Here is a 27,966-nt window from a genome sequence, read left to right on the forward strand (position 1 = left end):
GGCTAGCTGGTACATCCCACAAGATGCTAAAAGTCTTTTAAGGACTTGCAGTTTGCTTAAGGAAAGATTAGTCACAGTGGCTGCCAGAGGCAACCCTTCAGCCTTTAGAGAAAATTGTAGTTTTCTAATTATAAGAAAATTATCCCATGGTTCTATCTTGGAATTATCACAGCTAAGGGAAAATACAATTTCAGACAATGTACTGTAGGTACCTTCACCACGGCTCTACTGTGTGGCACTGTGTATGCAGCTTTCCAAAAACACAGGCTATGACAGCTATGAAATACTTGGGCATTTTCCAGATGTGATCTCAGAGAGGGATGTTTATCAGCAAAAATGGGCAAAACGAATAGTCCAAAAGGATTGTAGACTTTTCTCAAAGGTTGGAGCACATACCGATGAAGTTTGGTAAAAGCAAGGGAGGAAAAGCAGGCACTTGTCTAAGTCTTTGCGTCAATACAAAGGCTGTATAAAGACTATTTAGAATGGCTCAAAAATTCTCTTCTGACTGCAAGAGTATACTATTTCAAAATTTGGCTTATTGATGAAAAGGTTTACATACTTCTTTTAGACACTCATAAGAGGGCATCAAAAGTGCAGCAGCTCTTCTCCAGGACTGGAATTTATGTGGTTTTATTTCCAACTATTCTACTACCAACTCAAGAGTACATTAATTTTGTTTAAGAGCAGAAATCTTTAACTTATTTATGAAAATGGCATCTTAAAAATGTTGTAGATAATTATTGTACTAACAACCACTTAGAGAATTGGAGTACGAAATGAACGCTAAATGATGCCAATAGATTTTTCTACCAATTCTGAGAAGATGAGGTAGTATTAGATACTTTAAGTTTTATGGAATAAACAAAAAATTACTGGTATGCTTAATAATGAACATTTAAAACATATTTTCTGGAGCCAAACAGGTTGCAGTTTAGCGATACCCATGGTAGGAAAAAAAATTTCAAAATTATTTCTCTGTTGACGATTTTCCACAGTAATAAGCTTGAAAAAGAACCTTACATAGTATGAGGGATTTCAATCTGATTTGATTTTTAAAGACCCTCAATAGTAAAGTCATTGGTACTGTTTTATAATCAAGAATTGCTAACTGGTGGTTCTCATCATAAAAATCTCTCTTAGGTAGTTTATTACTTGATGCACTTGTGCTTTTTTTTTTTTAACCATAGAAATAAATATCATGGCTGTGCATGTCTCATTCTGATGTCAGCATCTATACAGATAGCAAGGTGTAATTTTTCAACATTTTAATAATCTAAAACAGTAGAATGTATATTCATTACTTGAACATTTTTTAGATATTTATAAATTTGTTAAGAGGAGAAGCTACATGAATTATAACGGACCTATTTTAGTCCCAGGAAATAGAACGCATCTTTGGGAAAATGTCTTCCTCCTAAATTATCATTAATATAATTTGTAAAAATAAAAATTCCTAGGCCACAAGCTCACAAGACTATGTGACCACACAAGACCCATCTAGCTCAATTTTTATGTAACACAGTTGTGAGTTGTTCCTTGGTTGCCAACCCGGACCCCCAGGTCGAAGGTCAGGTAACCTGAGCATGCCCAGACGAATCAAGTGTGCAACCACGGGGGAGCTTCAGTGTTCAGACAGCGGAGTGGGAAATGAATTAAGAAGCACGGCACGGCAAGTTCTAGGATTCAATCAGATCAAGTTCTGGCGTCACCCCCATCGCAGGAATTAAGTCTCCCAGCATCACATCATTGCAAGAGCCAATCAAATTATACCTCATCACCCCATGCTTAGAAAACTCGACCCAGTCCCAGCTTGAGGAGACAGATTTGAGCATTTCCTCCTGTCTCCTTGCCAGTCAACTCCCAATAAAGAATTTTTCTCAAAAGTTTATGCCATAGTACTGGCTTCTATGTGCATTGGACAGCTATCGATTGCTCAGTAACAGGTACACAGGTTAGATTTTTTTCCCTCTAAATAAATTAGTCTCTATTATTACTTATTACATATGAATGTTGCTTATCATGGCCAACTACTCATTACCTACACACATATAGTATATAAATATGTATATGTGTGTACATACATTCATTTTTGGAAAATTATTAAAGACTTTTATTCTTTTATTTAAAATAAATGTAACATCCATTGAAAAGTGGATAAAAGCCCTCTAATAAAATCTTATCTTAAAATATGTGTGTATGTATAAGTCAACTTTATTTTTGAATACTGTACAAATAAATTCTTTTCCAGTTTAAAAATCTACAGTGGCCATTCAGTTACAGACTGAAACAGCAGAGAGGATACAGACTGACTGTCATTTGGGGCCATGCTTTAATTACTGTTTCTACATGCACTGACTTGCCGGCCACCTTTTTTTTTCCTGAGAAGGCCAAAACATCCCTGAAGACTTATTGCTATTTTCATAGCAATGTGTTTCATGTTTATGGAAAAACCTGAAAAGCAGAGAAAGTCCAGAAAATAACAGTCATTTCAAACCAGAGAGAATGCATTTTTTTTCTCATTTATTCAAATTCACTGCAGGAAGTAAACACTAAAAGATTAAAAAACAAAACAAAAAAATTCACACTGCAGTATGTACAGTTTCATGACATCACATGAAGAAATCAAATTTCTAATAAAAATGACAAATTATATTACTGAGCAGATTGCATCAAAATTGGTTGTGTAAACCCCAGAATTCTTATTATGAATGGTAATGTGCTTGTATTCCAGTATTTGCTAATACTAGAATACTTCTGGTACGTTTCCAATGGGATTAAAAAATTCATGAAAGTAGTTGTGTAAATTCTTTATGTTTAAAAGTGGTTGACTTGATTTAAAAAAAAAAAAATTAAGACCCTTGGATTCAAAGCACATTCTTCCACAAAGCTTAAACCACAGAAGTCATGTCCAGAAATGGAAAACTGTCATGTTGGGATGAACATCTGATCTGATTTGTTAAGACATTTTGCCAAATGCACAGATGCACAGGGTCCCCCATGCACTTTTCATGCAGCAGGTAATCACAACTTAAATAAAAGGTTATTCTATACATTTGTCCAGACTTGCAACTGTATACATACATGCACAATTTTTAAACCTGTCTGATTATATTTACACTTATACATGGAATATACAGGAACCAAAGAGATTAAAAGGCTTTTCTGTTGCATTAGAACAATACAAAATATGTATTTTTCATTAAGGAAATCACTATTTACATCACCTTTAAAAACCGATTTTAACATCTTCATGTAACAAGTCAATATATATATACATTTTATATATATATATAAAATATATTCTCTCACCAGTTTACTCTTCTGTAAGATGCAGCAGAATAAACAGGTAACGAATGCTACCTTACTGATGCCAATGAGAGCTGTAGTACCCTTTCACAAATGATTTTATTAGGAAGAAATTGTCTAGATATCTAAAATAGTCCTTGAAAATGTGTATATGTGCATCCTTGTATCTACATATGCATAAACAAAGTGAATTTGTGGATTTATGCCCTTTCTCACTGTTATTCTTTAAAATCACCCTAAACTCAAATTGGGGGCATTCTCTAGTAAATCAGAACCACATTCTTTGTGGTCACATTTATTTAAGTATTACATATTCTCATTTCCTTAATGGTTAACAACAAAAACAACCAACCAAAAAACAAACAAAAAAATAGTAATGCTGGCCCATGATGTTCTTTTCCCTGACCTAAATTTCACTCCCTTGTAAAAAGTCCATTTCCTCCTAACCAATGGAGAATACTCACACTTTTTTCCGACATACCTCTAAGGCTCCCAACCTTTCACAATGACCGAGAAAAATGACTTAAAAGCTTCACTTATACAGTGTTGACAATAAGACTGTCACATTATGGACATGGAGTAGAACATATTCACTGGCCAGTGGAATTTCATATCTGAATAAGCATATGCCTTCACCTGTGATATAGCACAATATTCACTCCTATTATTGTATAATATCTCCAGCAATTATTTACAAATCATTTTGAGAAAAAGAAAACCATTTAGGGTTTTAGATATTAGGAAATAACACCCACTTTTAATATAAAAATCTTAGAAACAGCTTCAAGTCGAATAACTTTAAACGAATTTCCTAATTAATAGTGATAATATAATAATTTTTGATAGGTCCGTTACTAACCTGGTTCACAATTAAAAACAAAAATATCATCTGGTGAATGAATTGTGGCTTGTAAAAATTGAACTTAAAAACAGACTTGTTTCAAGATCAAAACCCCATGTGGCTCAAGAATATATTAAGTTCTTCTAAGACTGTATCAATGTTTAATCACTAGTTTAAAATAATATATCTGATGAAGTGATTGTGTATAATTCTGTCATGTATATTAGCCCTCTGTACTTTTCTGTTTAGTCAGTCTGAGTTTTGTGCCTTTCCTGGGTTTGAACTGTTTTTATCTTTGTTAACATTGTTCTTAGGACAATGACTTTAATAGAAGTTAAGGATGTATTCAGGAGAAGTTTCCAAACCATCCTGGAGTCACCTGAGTTTGGTAAGTGGCCCTGTTATTCCATCCCTAAGGCTAATTAAGTAGATGTTACTCATTAGAACACAGAAATTATCACAGATTTTCCTGAGATGTTGAGCCAGTTAAGAAAATTGTCCCCTCCACCCAATTTTTTTGTCGTAAAAAGTATTCTGAACCCGATTTTCAAAGACATAACGGTAATAATACGAACTACAATATTGCAAATTTTGAGTAGAGTGTGACTGTACTGGGGAAAATACAGGCATCAAATAGTTTTTTACAGTCCCATGTTCTGAGAAAAGTCATAAGCAATGGTTCCCAAACTTCAGTGTGCAGAAGAAACACCTAGGGAGCATGTTAGGATGCAGATGGAAGATTCCCAGGTTCACTTAGCAGAAATTCTTGTTCTGTAGATCTGAGATGCCTGTGAATCTGCATTTTAAAACAAATGCTCCAGATGATTCTAATGCAAGTGGTCTGAGTCCAGCTTTAAGGAATCCTGGTCATGACTCGAAGCTACCAGAGGAATGGTGAGAATTAACTTTTACAAGAGGTGGTGAAAACTGTCCAAAGAAAAGCCATTTTGTTTCTGTTGTTAAAAACAATTTCTTAAATATTCAACTATTCAGGAAACCACCTGAAGATAAATATTAACTTTCCTAATTCTGTAAAAGGAGGAGTATTAATTTAATAAAGTAGTTAAAATACAAAAATGGAAATCTGCCTTTTTTTTTTTTAAGGATCTATCAAACTTCCCTCAATTGTAATCAATTTTTATTAAGTAGTACAAGGTTTAAAGAAATATATATTGAAAAGGACTGGGTGGGGCAGACACATTGGGAACCATAAAACCCCTTCCAAGAGTTAAAAATAAATATGTTTTTTAGCAAAAGTGAAAAATGTAAGCATATATTTTTCTAATTTATTTTTAAATTGGATGAGATGTAAATCAGCACTAGGGTTTTTTATTCAATAATCATCCCTTAAAGAGTTATTTAACTGTTTGGATTTTAAAAAATGGTATGTAGGCTGACTTCTGAAAAGCAAAATAAAGTACCCTAATAAAGGCAGCAAAATGCATTAATCCACTATGGATGGAGTTTTACATTTTAATTTATGCCTATTATTTACGATTATAAAAGAATTTCATTCATAGGCTACTCACAGTTGTTATCTGATGCATACAGAAGTGTTAAACAACCAATTGCTAGTTCAGTAGTTTCCTCATGACATCTAATGTTAAGCAAAAATCAGTATGCATATTTAAACATCACCAGTAACCAATACTTTTCAAAATGAAAAAAGTTTCAATTATACCATGCTTTTCTCAAATCATGCTCTTATTTATACAGATCTCAAGTTCATACTAATTAGTTTTAAAAAGATCCAAAGCTGGATGGCAGGTACATTTTATTCTGATTCTTTTTTTATTGTTAGCACGTTTCCCAGAAGTCCATAAACTTCTCCATTTGCGCTGTGTGGGCGAGAAGCATTATTTCCCATATGGCTATTGTAAGGGCTTCTTAAATTAAAGAAAGAAGCTTTAGTTTCTGCAGCAGGAACTAACTCTTCTTTGACTGTAACCTGTGAGACACTTTCGGCGGATGAAGGCTCCCTCCAAATGTCCCTGTCCTGTGTTTCTCGACTGGTAACAGAATTGCCTCCTTTCTGGAGCATATAATACAGTATTGGGTTAGTTTTGGTCAGTCTTGGAGAGTCTTTTTCATACTCATTCTTATCCACATCTGTGATAACCCACTTAATGGGTCCTTTCTCACCGGGCACAGAACACCCATTCAAATGCCCGGGTTCTGGTCTAGACCCCGCACAGCCCAAGTGCTCAGGGAAAGGAGGACTCATGGGAGTTTTTAATACTCCTGGGTATGAAAATGTCCTGTTATCTATGACATTGTTGAGCTGAGGGGAACCATACATCAGTCCATTTAAAGAAGAAAAGCTGAATTCAGGTTTGCTATTGGTCACATTATTTTTGTGTCCTTTCTTTTTACTGTCGATGACAGAGTTACTTCTGTGCGGGGACAAATCTCGCACACAATTTTCTGAGAGAAGCAGCTGTTTCAGAACATTGAAGCTTTTGCTCTCTCTGGCCCAACTCCTATGTTCATTTTCACTGGCTGAACCATGACCAGCAGGATATTTAAATTCAAGATCATTCCTGTTCAATTTCAGCTCTTCCTGGTTAAGCAAGGGCCCATACAGTCCTTCTGGAGCACTGGAATTGTTTGCAGCGTCAACAAGGTTATTTTTCATCTTTTTAAATGGATTTTCTAATGGCTCAGTATAAAGCTTCCTTTTCTTAGGGACCATGCAAAGATTCTTCGATTCTAGAAGTGTCAGTTCATTATTTCTGTGACTTCTGTCTGAATCATCTGCCAGGTAACTCTCTTGATTTTGCCTCAGCAATCGACTTAACAGACCATTCTTTGAGAAAGAAAAATCCTGAGGTGAAACAGGCTCCGATTTAAAGTCCTCAGACACTGGTAAGGCAGCTGCGCTTCTCTGCACAGCAGGAGCCATACCTAAGAATGGGGCACTCTCAGCGTCATGGCTCAAGTGCACATTTGTGTTATGAAGATGTAAGTCATCGCAAGGCTCAGATTTTATTTTCACCATCAATATTTGTTCACTTAAAGCTCTATCTGTATGTTCCTGAGTACTTTCATCTCGTAAAGGAATTTTCTCTTTCTTTTCACTCTTACCTTTGTTGGGGTTTCCCAGGAGCAACTGGAGGACAGTACGTCTTTCAAGGAGATTTTCTATTTCCGAACCAGAAAGTCCTGGTTCAGGACCTGTTGGTTGACTGCTGAATGCTTTGTTTTCTTCAACTGGATTTGTTTTATTTGAGAGCAGAGGGCTATTTAATCTATCAATCATACCTACAGGTTTATCTGTGTTTACACTTAACAGCTGTTTGCTGGGTCTCTGCTCTTCCACTGACATGGAAGACTGCATTCCACATTGCGCTAAATTTTGTAACAGCTTACTGGCACTAAAAGTTGCAGAGTTTTGTGCACCTTCATTTTGGGCTGGCTTCTCTCCTTGCGATTCTTTGCTTTTAGTAAGGTCCATTGAATGGCTAGATGCAGTATTCATTGGCTTTTCAGCCTGAGTACTGCAGGCATATGGTGGGGAATTCCACTTGATGACCAGAGAGTGTTGAGAGAGATTGATGGGAGACTCTGCTTTGGCTGATGTAAGTAATGGTGGAGTGCTCACTGGAGTAGTCCGATTTGCACTGGGGCTTTCTATTACGGAAGTCCTTGTATAATTTTGTGCACTGAACTTTGTCACATCGCCGTGTACTCCCTGAGGGCTGGCAGTTTTTTCAACATTTCCTTCATTCTTGTGGCCTAGTAGCAATTGAAGAAGTGTTACTTTCTGGTGTGAATTTAGCTTAGAATTCTTTGAGGTATCTTGATCTTCTTTGATATCTACATCTGGGACTTTTGGATCCCAAGTATTTAGCAAGGACTGAGTTAAGTTATCTAGAGAAACAGGTTGGTCAGACTCTGGTTTTTCGATTCGGTGTTTGCAAGACAAGTCTATGGGAACACAGTTGGAATAGGAACTTTCGTCACCACTGCTGTCATCTGTAAAGCTAGGATTGTTATCGGAATATTCATCGACAGTTGTAGGTGTACTACTGTCCTCAAAAATGCTTCCTCTCACACTATGGCTGTGTCCATTCATTGGCTTAGGTATAGTCTGGCTTTTAAGAAGATGTAAAAGCAAACTATTGTTAGCAGCTTGTTTTATACTGTTTTTTTCCAGTGAGTTCTTATAGCCTGCATTTTTGGGAGAGGAAGGAACAATACCCACTGGGTTTTGAAATGCCGCAGTATTGCTTTTGCTGGCCATTAGTCTGCTTGATGATGTTCTTGCCTGACCATTAAGATGGCCTGACATTCCTTTTGAGAGCTGGAAACTGCCAACATCCTTCTGGCCATTTTCTTGCAATCTGGCCATAGCAGCAAGTCTTTCACTTGCTGCTTGATTGGCATTTTGTGTTTTTAAAGCATGTTCCCGAGAATACTGCTGCAAATGGGCTTCACTTGAAAGGAGTAATGCTAATTGGCTACAAGCAACACTAGGTTTAGGGGAGGTGGCAGGACTAGCCCTTTTTTCCACCATGCTTGCAACAGCCTGTAATCTTGCAGCACATGACAAGGGTTCACTCATGACCTTTGTTCCACTTTGTCCAACATGGTGAGGTGACTCTACAAACCTATCTCTGATGAGATTTTTAGTTACCTCAGGAAGACTGGTATCAGGCTTTTGATCTTTAGCTTTACTTTTCTTCAACAGAGTTTTTAAGTGACTGGATGCAACACCATAGCACCTTAAATCCTTCTCCACTTTTAAAGAATCATGACCGAGGGCATAGCCTTGCTCCTTGAGGCTCTGCCTAATTTGTTGTGACAGAGCAACAGTCTGCAGCCTAGAGCTGAATGACTGAAGCAAAGAGGCCAGTAATGTGCTATCCTGTTTGCCTTTAGGCACATTGTCAACCATGCCAGCTAGCAAAGCTTCCTTCTTTACGTTTAAATTTACGATAGAATCAGACAGCAAAGCTTCCTTCTTTACGTTTAAATTTACGATAGAATCCGACAGCCTCTTCCGCTTTGCTGCATTCCAGTCCTCAGAAGACTGCAACAGTCTGGCTTTTTTGAGATGCAGCATGCCAGAGCCCTGGTATGTGTGTGCATTGAGAACTGGACCATTACTTTGACAGGTGGGAAATGCACTGCCAGAAATGTTCTGATCTTCTTCATTATGCCCAGCAGACTTTTTGTCAACGGCAGTGCCTGATCCCCCTGCTGCCTGATGCATTAGTAATCCTTCTAGGTAAGTTAAAACAATAGAATCCTGGTGCACATCAGAGCCAAGCTCTTCTCCATGAGTCATGTTCAATAGAAGTGTTCACAAGGGCTTGGTTTTTATTCACTTTAAAGAATGGTTTTCTGTGAGTGAATGTGGTGTAACTTTAATAAGTGAGTGTCAGTTTATCACCTTCCATTGCAATCAGATAGAGATGTACTGTTACATTCCGACCAGGATTTCTTCTGGCAATGACAAGATAAAGGCAGGCAAACTCCAATGCTGTCTGACCACAGAGCTGATCAACTTCTAAGCAAGAAGGAGCAGAAGAATCCCTTAAAACACAGGTCTGTAGCAGTAAGCAGATATAATCCTTAGCGAATATATTGCTTTTCCTTCTTCATCTTTTGTTCCCCATTAAATGCAAACATCAGTGTTCTAAAAAAAATAAAAATAAAAATAGTTAAGGAGGTACAGAACTAGGATCATGTTATGATACCTATAAGCAAAAGAACACAGCATTTGTAAGTTTATACATATATGCTATACACACAAATAATATATATATATGCATTGTAGTCACTTCTTTAGTAATTTATTTTATTGCCATTCTTATTCAATTGAAAATATCTACTGGAAATCTCATGTTAATCCATATTAAAATGATCAATCAGAGAAAATACTTAATGTTATATAACTGCCTTCTGAAGCCTGCCAAGTTTTTGAATTTTCATAAGCACCTTTATGCAAAGTAATATGAATGCTAAGTCTCCTTTATAGCCTTAAAGCTCTATAAGGCAACTAGAATTAGCTTCCTTACATTATTGGGCACTTAGGAAGAAACAAAAGTAGATGTGCAGAAAAAGGAAACGAAATGCGTATGACAGGACTCATCTGATGAGTCTAATATGGGGTTGAGACCAACAGAACAGATTCACTTCTGACATCATCCTCCAAACACCAGACACTCCACAAGTAATTTTTAGAAGTTCTGTCTTCAAAAAAGAAATGGAAGCACTAACAAATTTAGGATTATTTTGTGGGCCTGTACAAAGCGTGGCAGTCTTAATCATATTCATAAACATTAAAATACAGTCAAAGCTTATCCACCTATAGTTCTCAACCATGATTTATTAAAGACAGAGAGTGATTCTTCAGGTGCTCTTTCAGGGGTATCAGAGGTTTAACACAGTTGTTTTAAAATCCTCATGGGCTCTATGCAGAACAACTAATGTCAGGTCCATTCCTCACAAATACAGAAGACAGAACATTATTATATACGCGAAGTACAATGAGAAATGTCAAAAGACATGTTAGTCAGAATTTGAAAAATAGTCCACTGATATTTATCTAAGAAGATATTTATTTTTCTATTACCAGTATATATAAAATTGAAGAAGAAGAATTCATTTCACTTCTGAAAACCTGTTAGATAGTTTTTGTCAAAATAGATCTAAAGAAGGGAGTTATTACACTCTTTGGAAGAGAAGCTGGAATGAATTCCATGATTTGTTTTTCAAAATGCCAAAACATGTTGCTCAAGTTATTAGACTCCCTCAGTTCTATCAACAACTACCTTGGTCCCCAAGAAACTGAAAAAATTAATTTTAATGTAAAGACTACCTTGTAGCATTTTCGGTGAAATGTTTAACTGAAAGTCAAACTTTAGAAAAGAATTATTTGATTGTATCAAATTATTAGATTTATTGACTAAAAAGATAAAAAATGATAGCCCAAAAACAAGATACAGGAAAGAGGAAGTAACAATTAAATAAGTTGCAAGTGTGTAAGGAGCAGGTTGAAAAGGGACTTCCTTGAGATTCCAAAGCCACCATTTTTAATAAAGCTCTACGCTTTGCTATAGTATATTTTAAGAAACATGAACATTTTAAGAGATTTATAATGATTCTGAAATGAAATGATGATAATTATGGGTAGGCCTGATGACTACCACCTAATCCATTCTCCCATTTTCCCTTACTAACAAAACTTTGACTTGTTTTTCAGGGAGTAGGCAAATAACCCAGCTAAACACACTACTTTTTTCCATTGGTAGGTATCTTGCAATTGAGGACATGTTACCTTATTGCAGGCATATTTTTCTTTCTTAGGGGTACAAAAAATAAGGGTGCATTTTACAACTGATGACATCTTAGAGTTGAGGAAACAGTTTTATAATTCTATTAAAAACTGTTATATACAATTAATTCTCAACTAATTAAGGCATTTAACAACCACTTAATGGGGTATGCAAATCCATTATATTTCTCTCCATATCAGTCCCAATCTTTTGGTTCCTGAGTGGAGTAAAAAATCAGTCAAAAATCACATCAGCCATTTCAGATTTGATTTGTAGGTAGCCTTAAAAAGTACTTCATTGAGCAGAAGAATGAAATAAGGTTACTAGAGCATCTTTGGGTTCCCATTATTCACGCTATTTCTATTTCACATTTTACTATGCATAATATAAATTGCAAAGTATTATTCATTGCTTTAAAAAGACTGACTTTATACATTTCTAAATTTTCAAAGTAGATCTGGAAGTTGATTTAAAAAGGAATTGCCATAAATTCTTTGCAAAAGGGGCTCCAATACTTCATTTTACCATTTATTCACTTATCTAACATTTACTTCTTATTTTAACAGACAAACTAGATGGCAGAGACTAAGATAATCATTTTTTTTTTGAAATTATAAATATAATTTATTTCAGCTTCAAGTGTTCCTTACAATAAATATCTAGCATGTATTTGCATAGAACAGAGTGCTAAAGATTACATAAACCAAAAACTAATAGAACTCACAGGAGATACAGACAATTATAATTGGAAATTTCAACAGGTTCCTCCCATTTAAAAAGAAAATCAAAAGGATGGAGAAGAAAAGAACACTCACATCCAACTTGATATAATTGAATAATCATTTTTTAAATAAGAAAATATACTGTAATTGGATAATCATTTTTTAAATAAGAAAATATACTCAATTTTAACTTAACTTTAAGAACACAAAATGACATATACAAATAATTGCATTAAGCTTCTTGTGTCTGAGGCCTGTGCTAATTAAAATTATTATACTGCAACACACTCACTATATAACTGAACCTTATCATAAATTATTGAATGACCAAACTGCTAGTAGAAGGTATTTTGATATTCAAACACACATCTCTCTCCCTCCCTCTGAAAATATGGATAGATACGAAGCTAAAATAATTGAAATCACAAATTTGAAACCACACACTGTAAGTTCATCACTGTAAATCAAAGAAACGACAAAGCAAAGGTCATTCTAAATATTCAATTTGTTCATTTCATTTAAACCAATACAACAAACTGTTACTGAACTCCCAATCTGCTTGGAGATGTGTTTTAGAATTAGTGAAATATGTTCATTTAAAAAAGGAGGATGTGATAAGCAACATCTAAAGGATGAAGCAAGGTGAACCTGTACCCTTAAGTTTCCAGAATATTCCTAATAATTTTCTCTTCCCATTGCTATTTCTTTTCACATGACTTTCTTACATCAGCAAGTACAAAAAAAATTTTAAAAAGTGACTGGAAAATGTTTTTAAGATTTTTAAATCAAAATTATAAAACACTTTAGAAATGTGCCTAACACAATATATATAAGCATAACTATGTGTATATAATAATCTATCTTCTAGAAAAGTGGGCAAGAAACAAATTTAGAATAGATTTGAAGGGAAGATGCTTTAAAAAAATTCTACTATAAGCCAAGGTGGTTATTTTTCATTAAGTTCTTTGAAAAGAAATCTTATAAAAAGCACCAATTACATGAAGCAGTGGAGGAAAATGAACTTCTCATGAAAACCTGTTTTTTAAGAAAAGTCTGTAAATCAAAGGTCATGGCTACTTTGAGAGGCTGCTTCAGGTGACACTCAGTGGTATCACCTAACAACATTCACCAGAAAATGGAATACCTAAGAAAGCAGGAATTTGGAGACTACTTAGAGTCCTGAATTCACTCAGACCCTACTACTGAACGCTCTGTAGGCAGCAGAGTGAGCCAAATTTCTTCAGATACCTTCCTTTTCTATCCCTTAAAAACAACTAAAGAGGGAGAAATCATTAACAATCCTTCCCACCTTTTCCAAGTTTTGCCTTTTCATTTCTATAGTACAAAACTTAATTAAGAAATATAGAAAAAAGAAAATGAAGCATGATCCCTGGATACAGTAAAGCTTGTTGGAACCTATGGATATTAGGGTATGATAGAACATATGACTACCACCTGATAAATAGACATCTTAAGGTTAAAAATGTTAAAGTTATTGAGTATTTGAGATAGGTGATATCTCATTGTGATTTTGATTTGCATTTCCCTGATGATTGGAGATGTTGAGCATTTTTTCATATGTTTGGTAGCCATTAGTCTATCTTCTTTTGAAAAGTTTCTGTTCATGTCCTTTGCCACTTTTTGATAGAGTTGTTTGATTTTTTTTTTCTTGCTGATTTTCCTGAGTTCTATATAGATTCTAGTTATCAGGCCTTTATCAGCTATGTAACGTGAATATTTTCTCCCATTCTGTAGGTTGTCTGTTTGCTCTCATGAGAGTTTCCTTGGCTGTGCAGAAGCTTTTTAATTTGATCAGGTCCCATTTATTATTTTTGTTGTTGCTGTGATTGCCTTTGGGGTCTTCTTCATAAATTCTTTGCCTAGGCCAATGTCTGTAAGAGAATGGCTTTTATCAAAAAGTCCCAAAACAATAAATGTTGGCATAGATGCGGAGAGACAAGGAACACTCATACACTGCTGGTATGCAAACTAGTACAGAAAGTACTATTGCTTTCTGTGGAAAGCAATATGGAGATACCTCAAAGAGCTACAAGTAGAAGAACTACCATTTGATCCAGCAATCCCATTACTGGGCATCTACCCAAAAGAACAAAAGACATTCTATAAAAAAGACATCTGCACTAGAATGTTTACAGCAGCACAATTCACAATTACAAAGATGTGGAAACAACCCAAGTACCCATCAATACATGAGTGGATTAATAAAATGTAGTATATATATATACCACAGAGTTCTACTCAGCCACAAAAAACAATGGTAATCTAGCACCTCTTGTATTATCCTAGATAGAGCTGGAGCCCATTCTACTAAGTGAAGTATCACAATAATGGAAAAACAAGCACCCACACATGCTCACCATCAAATTGGTATTAACTGATCACACTTAAGTACACATATAGTAATAATATTCATCAGGTGTTGGGCAGATGGGAGGGGTGGAAGGGATGGGAGCGATGTGCACCGTCTGGGGGATGGACATGCTAGAAGCTCTGACTCGAGTGGGGCAAAGGCAATATATGTAACCTAAACATTTGTACCCCTGTAATATAATGAAATTAAAAAAAAATTTAAAAAGTTATTCAGTATTAGCGTGATTCTTTTTTTTCTTTTCTTTTCTTTCTTTCTTTCTTTTTTTTTTTTTTTAGCAAAGACATTATTCTTAAAGCACCAATGTATCTTGCCTGGTTTTAAATATGTATTATTTAAAAATGTTACCAGGTTTATATTTGAGTATATCTACTTACAAATACACATTTAAGAATTAGGTTTCTTTAGGAATTTTCAGGCAATATATTTTAAAACTGGAATAGCTTATAAAATGCTGTGATCCACTAGTTTGTCATTTCCCTAACTTCAACAATGATTTTATTAGAGCTTATATATGTGTCTGTTTGAAGATACTCAACATTTTCTTCATAAACACAGTTAAGGGGGAGATTTTACTTGGATGGCATATTCTTGTTAAAAGATTTCTGAGTCAAGGGATCAGAATTTTTCCAAAATTCAGTTTATGGAAGAGGAGAGGAATCAAAGGGAATAAAAACACTGAAGGGACAGAAAAATAAAAAAAATAGAGGGAAAAAATACTAAGAACAAATAAAACCCTCATAAATTCTGCAGCTCTAATGAGGCTTTAGAATGGAAAACTTAGTTTAGAAACTCAAATAGATTGCATTCCTAGCCTGTCTTTAAACATTAGGTTGGGAGACATAATAGGAAAAGTAAAGAAAATTAGTTTAATGAACATTAAAAATGCATATATATAAAGGGGAAGAAAATAAAACCTACTCAATAATAAAATAATAGCTAATTCAACGATGTGTGTTTCATCAACTGTCACGGATGAATCTGGAAATATAAATACTAACTGATTTCAGATTTCAAATACATGTTAAAAGGTTCTAGGACTTCAGGGTCTTCTTTTCTTACTTGTATAACTCAAAATCCTTACACTGGAAACTTCAACAGTTCATCATTATGTTGAAAAGAGAACAGAAATCTTTGTTCCATAATTGCCAAACATTTTTCATTTTTAGATTAGAATTCTGAATGAATTGCTTTGTTTCTATATCATCTGTTTCCTTCCAATCTCTTTTATCACACACCTGCCTTCAGTATTTGTACAGTTAAGAACAGTTTCAAATAAATGTGGGTGCTTCAGCATCATAAAAGATGAAAGAATATTGTCACACACTCTTTGAGCAAAACAGAGCAGCAGAGGTTCTACTGAGTAATGAAGTCCTTCCTATTGAATACCTAACTGGATGAAAATACTGTATTTCCTTTTTCTTCTTAGAATCATGTTGTTGAATTACACTGTGCACTCACTGATTCTTGAGTTCGAGAAAACTTATTGAGGCTGCATCATCATCTGAAGACAATAGTCAAATATGTTGCTTATATAATCAATAATCATTCACGCCCAGGGTGCTACTATCAGTTTCTTTGCATTCATCTTCTGATTCATCTAACTGAAATATCTTCCTATGTCAACTTTCTTCTCTGACATTATGGACAGAAAATGAAAAATACTCAGTTGTCGATTATGTTTAATAAAAATTTCTAACAAAACTGAAAGACTATAAGGATAGTATCTCCAGATTTTTTTTTTTACCTTTTTGAAAGATGATGCAGTATAATGGGCTATAAGAAAACTGAAGATGGCATAACAGTGATGCCTTATTTCACTATTGTATTATCCTTCTAGGTACTTCCATTATTTTCCTTTTATTATTCTAGTCTTTTTTTTAAGCACATATGGTAATAGATGATGAATTAATTTTCAAGACAGTGAACTGGCAGAATGCTTAAAGATATATTAATAGAAAAAATAAGATCACTAAAATTCCGTAATGTACCTCTGATTTATAAAAGGTTCCAATGGACACATATGGTAATAGGAAGATACTATGTTCTATTCTATTAAAAACACATTCATTAAAACTTTATAAAAGAATAAAAGTCATATAAAACGATCCATTCTACTAGTTAGAAACATTTTTAAAAAACAAACTCTGAAAAACTAAAACTGGGTCTAAAGAATCCTGAAAGTACACCAAGGGTTAATGCATTTCATGACAATTTAATAAAACTTGTGTCTACTTAACTGTTAAAATGATAACTGAATCTTCCTCCTAGCAATTAAAATTGTTTATAAGCATTTAATTATCTTTTAAATTTTGTAACATTGAGATTTTACTGGTCTAAAGCATATAGTGGAAAAAACTAGAGCTTCTGGATAGCCGAACTCACGGTGTGCTTGGAAGCTCCGAGCCCCTTCCCCCATACCCTGCCCTATGCATCTCTTCATCTGGTGTTCATTTGTATCGTTTTTAATATATTTTGTATTAATAATAAACCAGTAAATGTAAAAAAAAGTTATTGTTATGATGAGACACAATTATTAAAAAAAATAATGAAATCAAACTAAAACAAAATCCATGTAAACTTGACCATACACATAGATAGATTTTGGGAAACATTCAAGTTTTAACACAGACTATTTTAATGAAATATCTAGTAAAATCCTTGAATTACAAATTATATTTTAAAAAGAGCTACATTTTCTTTTAAGTACCTGGCAGGTATGAAATTAGGTTGAAGTGTAACTTTTTTTTAGAGCTTCAGCAATACAAGTTGTAAGTAATTTGCATACTAACAGTTCACAAATGGGTGTTTTATTGATTCTCAAAGTAAAACTATTCCCACTGCAAAGTGTTTTACATTCTCTTTTTGAAAATGGTTTATTACACAAGGGGAAACTTTGCTGAACTTTTACACACTTTAAAATGGTAAAATCCAAGAAATAAGATGTTACTTAGATAAATGAAAGATGTACCTAATAGAATTCTTACATGTTGGACTACTTTTGGTTGAGAATAGATAAATAATGACAAAATTCTTTCTCCAGCTGTTTTTAAAGAAAAAATTCAGTTTCTTACTTGCAATCAAATTCTCCATTAGAATATACTTAAATGATTAAACATCTATGAAGTCACTTTATATGCTATTTAAATTATGTGTAAGGAATACCTCATGACTTGCAATTGTTTCCATGTAATCTCCCCCAATTTCTTATGCATTATCGAATAGTCTCTAGTTGAGTACTAAATTTGATGGAATTTCTGCAGTTCAGCTTTAAGGAGCATTTAGATTCCTGGCTCTGAATGCAGAAATAATTGGGGGGCTACTTAATATCATTCAGAATAATTCCTATGGGAAAATAATATCTACATTCCACTGTAGATTATTTCAGGGGTACTTTTTATATAAAAGATTAAGAAAGACGTTAATGTGTTTTGTTAAGTATTAGAAGAAAAATATCTAAGTATATACTAAGAAGATTCTAAAGTCCTAATTATTGAAGCTTTTATTTAGGCAATATAGATCCAGGTATTCAGAAAACTCTTGGTGTTCTCTAAGGTGGAACTTTGAAAGGAAGTTTTACATGTGGAACAGGAAAACAAAACCCAAGAACAATTTACCAAAAGGATGTAATACTTAACATTTTATCCAAACAGATGAAATTAGCTTTCCAAACCAAGGGCCAATGAAAAATTAGAATACATAAAACTCGACATTTAATCACATAGAACAAGAAAGGGAAAGTAGCATGTTAGATAAAAGTCCTGAAGCTTTATTAAAAAGTGAAGACTACAGTGAGTGCTCTACTATAAATTAAAAGTTATAAAGTTGTTGGAAAGAAACATTAAGAAAAAGAATAAAAGAAACATTCAAGTGTTGATATTGCACATCAGGGAATAATAACAGAATAGTAAAAGAATCAGCCTGACATTTCATTTATGAAAACACATTTCTAATTTCTTACAAAAAATAAATCAAAATTAGTATATGTCTTCTGAAGGAATTTGAATTCCAAGATAATAACTTTCTTTGAAGTATCATCTTTACCAAAAGGTAGATGTATGGTTGTACAATTTAATGGGTTCCAAAAAATGAACTTATCTAAAAACACGTTGCTCAACTGCGGGCCTCAATATTTGAAATTTGACCCGAAGAGTTTTTTGCTCTCTCCTAGAGGTTCTCATTTTAGGTATAGGTATAAATACTCTTCAGAGACAGGTAGCATGGAAACCACTGACTGACACTGTAGCTAGTAGAACAGGTGTCTGGATTGCTTTCCGTTGCAACCTGAGGGGTTTACATATTTTTGCCCAAGGCCAAATTTGCTCCTAACTTCCAGGTCTATCAGCTTTAAACTTGCTTGTCAGCTGCTTCTGTTGGAGTAAAATAGTGTCACTCACATTCCCTACTAACAAGCACTCACTAGGAGACACTACTGCTTGACTAACTCAAGTGTTCCAACAAGGACGTATGTATCTGAGGACCTCTTCAACTCTAAAATTTTATTTCTATGATTCCATGTAATATGTCAAATTGTAGTTGATAAAAATGACAAGCATTTTAACCAGAAAGATGATATGCTGTCATAAAGTTGTGGAAATAGCCCGGACCAATATGTTTTATAGTCTTTTTAGTGAATTCTAAGGGAAGGAAATGGTTTTGAAATAGCCATACACCCTGCCCACCCAATCCCCAAAAAGTTATTTATCTTCACTACATTCTTCAGTAGGGTCACAGAATTTCAAACAGATGTTTATTTAAAAGCTAAATATGAGTTTATATTTAAACCAGAACTTTGCTTCTTTTATAATGGCTATATACTGAATAAAATGCAAGATAAGAGTAAAGATGCAGGATCTTTGATGACAGGGACAAATGCAAGGGTGATGAAGTAACTGTCCTGGTTACAGAAACAAATCCTCCGTATAATTGATACAGTGAAATAAAGATGGGCTTCTTGAGTTATCCCCAAAAGGCTTATACATATGAATCAGATTCAATAAATCTGCTATTCATTTTATGCATCGTCTATAGTTTATCTAAAAAAACTTTAATTTTAAATCAGAATTAAATTAAGATGAAAAAGTTGGAGACCTTAAGTTAAAAATCGAAGAGCAAGAGAATCAAAAGAGCTAGAGAAAGAGCTAAACTGCAAAACAATTTCTATTTCAAATATACAATACATTCCTGTATGCTGTGCTATACTGTCTTAAAAACATAGAATCCAGAATATTATTAAGTAAAAGTAATTCTAACTATAATTTTAAAAATTCCAGGAAAAGAATTATTATATGACAGAGAGTTACAAACAAAATTTACCATTATACTAATGTCTCTGCACTGTCTTCCACTGTTCTCAAATAAATAATAGTTTCCCTGAAGGAACACAAAATAATCATTAACAAATCATTTTGGTAGCATATAAGAATAAAAAAAGAGTTTAAATATAAAATTAACAGAGGATATAGCTTCTCCTAACCTTTCCCTATAGCTCTTTAGAGTAACTGGTGCTATCAGTTTTCAGAAGTATAATATTTTCCAATCTCTATCAAAATAAGAAATATAATGGAAAATGGATGTTTCTTCTTCTGGAAGTATTTGTTTATAATATATATATATACACACACACACACATACATATATATATAAATGTATATGGAATCCTTTGAGATTGAAGCATAAATCCTATTAAATTCAACTATGGTTTCCCCATCCCTAAAACAGATCTGACATACAGACACAACACAAGGTCAAGGTCACAGATCAGCAAGAAAGATTACCAACAGAACTGATGTAACAGCTGGCATTTGATCAAAGTTCCTAGGGTTTTTAGTACACTTAGCAGACACTGCATTTACTCACAGGGTACACTCTGTCTTAAAAATGTTCCCCATTTTTGAAGACAAGATCTTCATGCACTTCTTCTTATAAAGCATGTTCTGCTAAAAATATTGTACTGGATTATAGAATAACAGAAGACATCAGCGTGTGTGTGTTTCAGAATTATAAATTTTTACGTGTGTATGTATATACACTTGCATATTTTTTTGTTTGTTATAACTGATCTTTGCCATGTGTCAATTTTGAAATTAATTTAAACTGCATGTCTCTGAGTGGATCATGCTTTCTCACACCTCCAAGCCTTTGTTCCACATGAAGTTAATAGTATGCTCCCCAATATCTTGGGTCACTTCTTTCCAAATACACAGATTTAACTGCTAAGCATCGGTTAAATCAGGCAAGTTTTATAGTGTATCCATAGGCTTCCATGACAATTCCCAAATCATACGTATCAGAAGAAACTGTGGTTATCAACAATGGCAACAAAAGTGATTCTTAATGGAATACATTATTAAATATACTAGGGCAATTATCTAACAAAATCATGCCTCTTAGTTTAGTTGTTTAAACAAGATGTTGAATTTATCTTAAATTACATTTATGAAACCAAGAGTTACGTGATGAATGTTCTTACTAAGCATTCTGATCAAGAAATCATTTTTAAGGATGCATAATGCTGATGGGCTAAATTTACTCTTCAGAAGCTTTCCTTGTTATATCAAGTACCACCTGGTATGGCATTACACAATCTACAAATTATTATACTTATGATACACGTAAATGTTCTGAATTATCAGTTTTTAATTTTGCAAAAAGTATTTCTGATGAATTAAATAGGTTTGAATGAAAATATCAGAAATGTACTATCCTGCAAAGACTGCTAGTTTCTCAATAATAAAATGAAGTAAAAAAGGAAAAAAAAATATATCAAATTATCACGTTAAATACCATTGAAATTACATTATATTACATCACTCTTGTCAGTACTGGCTCAGAACACAAAGATTCAAGCTTCCGTTTAAAAGCTTCAGTCAGTCTGTGCAAGAGACTTGTCACTGCAGACACAACCCATGGACAGAAAGACATGGTAACGATTTGTGTAAAGGGAAGACGTCAATAAACCTGACCAGATCCCATCCCAGAGGATTAATGAACAAAAAACAGGAATACTATATGCACAATGTACCTGGAGAAGGTCAATATATCTAAATACTAACAGGTAACATTGAAGTATGTCTCTCAACTAGGAAGATGAAGCTACTGGCACACCATCAGTAGTAGGCTGCTTACTTTAAATGGTTTTATTTTTATTGACGAAATTGACGTGCATCCTTTTCCCTGACCTCTCTTTTGCCCATCTGTACACATAACCAACTGTATGAAGTAACAATCTCAGTAACTGCAGCCAGTAACTGCTAATCTGGGATCCAGTTTTACTGCTGTCCAGGTCTAAGGCATGTTCAGTCCATGCTGCAAGGAAAGCCTATGCACTGTCCTTGCCACGGCACCCGCCACTCTGCCATTCTGAGTTGAAGGTAGACTGAGACGGGGGTAGCAAGGAGGCTTTAGAAGAGAACTCCAGTGAGATGGAAAAGCAAGAAGGGCAGTAGCAGTCTAGGTAACAGTCAGTCAGGGCTTTCCTGACTTCACTTATTGGACCAAAACCATTTCAGAACCACTTGTACTTTAACAATAAAGATCACTAAAAACAACTACTTATCTATTATTAGCATTACTTAATAAAATTAACCATTTGAACACCAAAAAAACCCTAAATATTTTATGAAAATCCCTCATTATTTTTGTTTTTGTTTTTTTGAGATAGAATGATGATGTGTGGAGTGGCACATATACACATTGATCTCTCTACATTTTAGTTGTTCCTTCAATTCTTAATATCAATTTCTTAAACACTTACATCAATATTTCCTACTGTTTATATTTTGCTTTGTGTTTTGGTCTTTCCTGTGCTTTCAATTATAGCATTTGTATAAAATAATTTGTTTTGTATTTAAATTCTTATCATTAAACTTGAGGATATAAATAAGACAATAAGAGTGTGGTACAGAAAAAAGACTATAAAGAACCTTTTGCTTGGTACCCTTCCTCCCATTCGCCCACATAATCCCTACCATCACCATCACTTGATGAAATATATCAGACTTAACAATGCATAGAGAATCACACAATAAGCCCCATTCATCCACACCCAGGCTAAAGAACTAAGACATCTTTTTCATTCTGGAGGTCTCAGCTAAGGACTCACCCCTATTTAGGCAGCCTTCCCCGAACTCCATAGGCTGGGGACAGTTCTTCATCTCTGTGACTCCACAAACTCAGAAGATCTTTCAAACTTCTCACTTACAAAATTGTACAGGCATATGTCACCTTATTGTGCTTTGCAGTTACTGTGGTTTTTACAAATTGAAGGTTTGTGGTAATCTGGTGTCAAGCAAGTCTATCTTGTCATTATCCACAGCGGTCCCAAACCTTTTTGGCACCAGGGGCTGGTTTCATAGAAGACAATTTCTCCATGGATGGGGGTTTCGGGAGGGGTTGCAGCAGAGCTCTGTGGCCCAGGGGTTGGGGGCCACAATTCTAAGAACATGTGCTCACTTTGTGTCTCTGTGTCACATTTTGGTAATTCTTGCAATATTTCAAACTCTTTCATTATTATTATATCTGTTATGGTGAGTTGTGATTAGTGATCTTTAATGTAACTATTGCAATTGTTATGATAGTGTACTTAATCTATAAATGTGTTTGTTCTGACTGTTCCCCCAACTGGCCGTTCCCCAATTTCTCTTCCTTTCCTTGGGCCTCCGTGTTCCCTGAGACACAAGAATATTGGAATTAGACCAATTAATAACCCTAAAACGGCCTCTAAGCGTTCAAGTGATAGGAAGAGTCACACTCTCTCATTTTAAATCAAAAGCTAGAAATGATTGAGCTTAGTGAGGAATGCATGTCAAAAGGCAAGACAGGGCAAAAGCTAGGTTTCTTGTGCCCAACAGCTAAGTTGTAAATGCAAAGGAAAAGTTCTTAAAGGAAAGTAAAAGTGCTACTTCAATGAACATATGAATGACAAGAAAGCAAAACACCTGTATTGCTGATATGGAGACAGTTTTAATGGTCTGGGTAGAAGATTCAACCTATCACAATATTACATTAAGCCAAAGCCTAATCCAGAGCAAGGCCTTAACCCTCTTCAATTCTATGAAGGCAGAGAGAGGTGAGGAAGCTGCAGAAAAAAAAGGTAGAAGCTAGCAGAAATTGTTTTATGAGGTTTAAGGAAAGACGCTGTCTCCCTAACACAAAAATGCAAGGAGAAGCAGCAAATGCTGATATAGAAGCTGCAGTAAGTTATCCAGACCACCTAGCTAAGATCATTGATGAAGGTGGCTATACTAAAAAAGCAGATTTTCAATGTAGATGAAACAGCCTTCTGTTGGAAGAAGATGCCATCTAGGACTTTCATAGCTAGAAAGGAGAAGTCAATGAATGCCTTGCTTCAAAGCTTCAAAAGACAGGCTGACTCTCTTGTTAGAGGCTCACCCAGCTGGTGACTACTTTAAGTAGAAGCCAATGTTTATCTGCCATTCTGAATCCTAGGGCCCTTACAAATTATGCTAAATCTCCTCTGCCTGTGCTCTATAAAAGCCTGGATGAAAGCGTATCTGTTTACAGCATGGTTTACTGAATATTTTAAGCCCACTGTTGGGGCCTACTGCTCAGACAAAAAGATGCCTTTCAAAATATTACTGCTCATTGACAACGCGCTTACTCACCAAAGAACTCTGACGAAGATATACAAAGAGATAATGTTTTCGTATCTGCTAAAACAATATCCATTCTACAGTCCATGGCTCAAGGAATAATTTCAACTTTCAAGTCTTATTATTGAAGAAATATTAATACATTCTGTAAGGCTGTATCTGTCATAGACAGTGTTCCTTTGACAAATGTGGGCAAAGTCAATTGACTTTGGAACCTTATAGAAAGGATTCCATTAAGAACATTTGTTATTCATGGGAGGAGGTCAAAACACGGACATTAATAGGAATTTGGAAAAAGTTGATTCCAAGTCTTATGGGTGATTTGGAAGAGTTTGAGACGTCAGTGGAGAAATAACTGCAGACGTGATGGAAACAGCAAGAGAACTACAATTAGAAGTGCAGCCAGAAGATGTGACTTGAATTGCTGCAATCTCATGATAAAACTTCAATGGATGAGCAGTTGCTTCTTATGGATGAGCAAAGAAAGTGGTTTTTTGAGATGGAATCTACGCCTGGTGAAGATGCTGTGGACATTGTTGAAATGACAATAAAACATTCAGAATATTGCATAAACTTAGTTGATCAGGCAGTGGAAAGGTGTGAGTGGATTGATTCCAATTCTGAAAGAAATTCTACTGTGGGTAAAATGCTATCAAACAGCATCACTTGCTACAGAGAAATCTTTCTGATGAGGCAGACTTCATTGTCTTATTTTAAGGAATTGCCACAGCCACCTAAACCTTCAGCAACTACCACTCTGATCAGGCACCTGTCATCAACATGGAAGCAAGGCTCTCCACCAGCAAAAAGGTGACAACCTGCTGAAGGGCCAGATGATCATTAGCAGTTTTTTAGCAAAAAAATATTTTTAAATTAAAGTATGTACTTTTATTTTTCAGACATAATGCTACTGCACACTAAATAGTATAGTATAAACATAACTTTTATATTGCTTTATTGCGATATTCAGTTTGTTGCAGTTGTCTAGAACTGAACCTGCAATAACTCTGAGGTATGCCTGCATATTGGCTTGTTTAGTCCTGGCTCCCCACTAGAGTGTAAACTCCCTACGGGCAAGAATTATGTCTTTGTCATCTTTATGTTCCAGCACCTGGGCGAGGTACAATTCCTAGCAGAACATGCAGCAGGCAACAAGTCAACCACTTGGAGCCTCAGTCTGTAAAATGAGGGGTGTGCTGTCATATTTCTTAGTTTTCTCAAGAATGAAAATAATATGATAATGTTATTTATAATGTCTGATTTCAAAATCAAGACATTTCAATTTCAAATCAGACCTGAATATAAACTAACAAAAAAACTACAAAATTAGGCTGGGCGCGGTGGCTCACGCCTGTAATCCTAGCACTCTGGGAGGCCGAGGCGGGTGGATCGCTCGTGGTCAGGAGTTCGAGACCAGCCTGAGCAAGAGCAAGACCCCGTCTCTACTAAAAATAGAAAGAAATGATCTGGACAGCTAAAAATATATAGAAAAAAATTAGCCTGGCATGGTGGCACATGCCTATCATCCCAGCTACTCGGGAGGTTGAGGCAGAAGGATTGCTTGAGCCCAGGAGTTTGAGGTTGCTGTGAGCTAGGCTGACGCCACGGCACTCTAGCCCGGGCAACAAAGTGAGACTCTGTCTCAAAAAAAAAAAAAAAAAAAAGAATGAAAATAATATGATAATGTTATTTATAATGTCTGATTTCAAAATCAAGACATTTCAATTTCAAATCAGACCTGAATATAAACTAACAAAAAAACCACAAAATTAAAGAGTAATAAAGTATTTTATCCTACACAGAAAGGTCTGTGGGTTTGGAAAACATGTGTTACTTGTATTCTGGTAGAAAAACAAAAGATTTAAGCATTTTTTTAAAAAAATTTTAAATTAAAAAAATGTTGTTAAGAGATGGGGTTTTGCTCTGTTGCCCAGGCTGGAGCGCAGTGGCACCATCACAGCTCTTGCAGCCTCGAACCCCTGGGCTCAAGCAATCATTCTGCTTCAGCCTTCTGAATAGCTGGGATTAGAGGTATGTGCCACCGCACCCGGGTAAGCATTTTAAAAATACACATATTTTTAGAAGATTTTAAAGTCTGTCTAAGATGATCTTTATTTTACAATTTGTTTATAAAGAACTGACCATATTCATTTAGTTTCGTTTAGTCACCGTTTCCCCAGACAAGGGTAAGTAAATTCTGGTATGCATTTCAGCTCCAGTAAGAATAAGCATATATTTCAAAATGTTGGTACCATCAAGTTTTACATCATTTTTCCCCTCTCAAGTTACTCCCCCTACAGAAAAATGAATAAAACTCATTTAATGTTAAAATATTATTTTGTTACATTTTCTTTTGAAGGAGACATATTAAGAAAGGAAGTATCACATTGAAAGATTTATTCCCTGAAAGCAGACAACTTATACTCATTCTAAAAAAGTTACAATGAAATGATAAATTTTTTTAACTGTATCAACCACAATTAAGAAACTGTTTCTCTATGCTCATTTTAAAAATCAATCCTTGGAGTAGATAATAGTTGTATGCCAAAGAACCTAAACTCTTTAAATTGTGTGATAAAGATTAAATGAAATTGGTCAAAGCTATTCTTGCAGTATTTTTCACTTGAACCTGTATTTGTTGAAGAGCTTCAAGTATGGACTTTCATTGAGTTGGCTGAATAAATATAATATATTGCCATAAAATGATTCAATTAGAATATGTAAGAGTAATCAAATTATCTTTTAAAGAATTTAAACCTGACAAAACTAAAAACCAACTCAACAAAAACAAACATTATCCCAGTAGATCTTGAATACTGGTGCAAGATGAGTCAACATGTCATTGCTGTGCCTTTTCTACTTCTTACCGTATTGACATGCTGCCATTGCTAGAAATATAAAATCAGGAAAAATTACTCCTTTAAACCTGTACTGAAGAGCTAAGCTTCAGGTCCACTCCTGCTTCATGGCACAGTATTAAACCTCAATAATGTTTTCAGTTCTGAGGAGGCTAAGAAGTCATGTGGGTCCAGAAAAGATCTGACTTTGATGTGTATGAATAGACTTCGAAAACCCAGTTTTCTAAAATGCATGGGAAGACATTCATTAATTAAGGCATTTGCTTGGATATTCACTTACGTATTTGTTTTAAAGTTATTATACTATCAAATTTCTTTATCATTAGAAAATGATAGCTTTTTTGGCAGACACTTTATTCACTTGGACTAATGATTTCTTTTTAAAGCTAAACTGACAAACATCCTATCCTACATAACACTAGATACAAATTTTATAGAACTTCTTTAAAATTGGAAGAAGAGCTAATTTTTATGAAGTGAAATCCATTTCCCTCGAATGATTCTACCACCAGCTATCATTTTCATAACAGTATGGTGTGTAAAGTGATTTTCCAAACACGACAGAATCATAGAACTTAAAGGTTAGAAGACAACTGAAAGGTCATCTGCCTAAGCAAAGTTTCTATCTGATGCTTAATCCTTTTTATAACCTATTTGCTAACTCTGGTCACTTGGTTTATTTCTGAAAACCTCTGATGACCATGGCCCTGTCTTCCAAGATGGTATCTTTTGCAATCAGATGGCTCTGGGTTCAATTTCTGGCTCTTCCATTCACCAACTGTTTGATCTTGGGAAAGTTAGCTATTCTTGAAAGCTTTATCCTTTATCAATGTGTAAAAACTAACATCTATTTCATAGAGCTACTGTGAGGAATAAATGTGATAAGGCTCATAGAGCCTGGACACAGAGTGCTCAATAGGGCTATCTGCACAACTGCATCAGTGTAAAAT

General features: G+C 34.8%; 1 protein-coding gene across 5 annotated transcripts in view; it reads right to left on the reverse strand.

The window, feature by feature from the left end:
* Positions 1-2,506: 2,506 nt before the first annotated feature.
* The window catches only part of NRIP1 (nuclear receptor interacting protein 1), a 94,221-nt gene continuing 68,761 nt past the window's right edge, over positions 2,507-27,966 (reverse strand). For all 5 annotated transcript variants that reach the window (XM_045540467.1, XM_045540468.1, XM_045540469.1 and 2 more), the window contains one exon: positions 2,507-9,791. In XM_045540467.1, coding sequence (XP_045396423.1) covers positions 5,925-9,440 — 3,516 coding nt within the window. In that variant the 5' untranslated portion in view covers positions 9,441-9,791 and the 3' untranslated portion in view covers positions 2,507-5,924. The remainder of the gene's footprint in view (positions 9,792-27,966) is intronic.

The sequence above is a fragment of the Lemur catta genome, chromosome 1, assembly GCF_020740605.2.
Source record: "Lemur catta isolate mLemCat1 chromosome 1, mLemCat1.pri, whole genome shotgun sequence".
Classification (NCBI taxonomy): Eukaryota; Metazoa; Chordata; class Mammalia; order Primates; family Lemuridae; genus Lemur; species Lemur catta.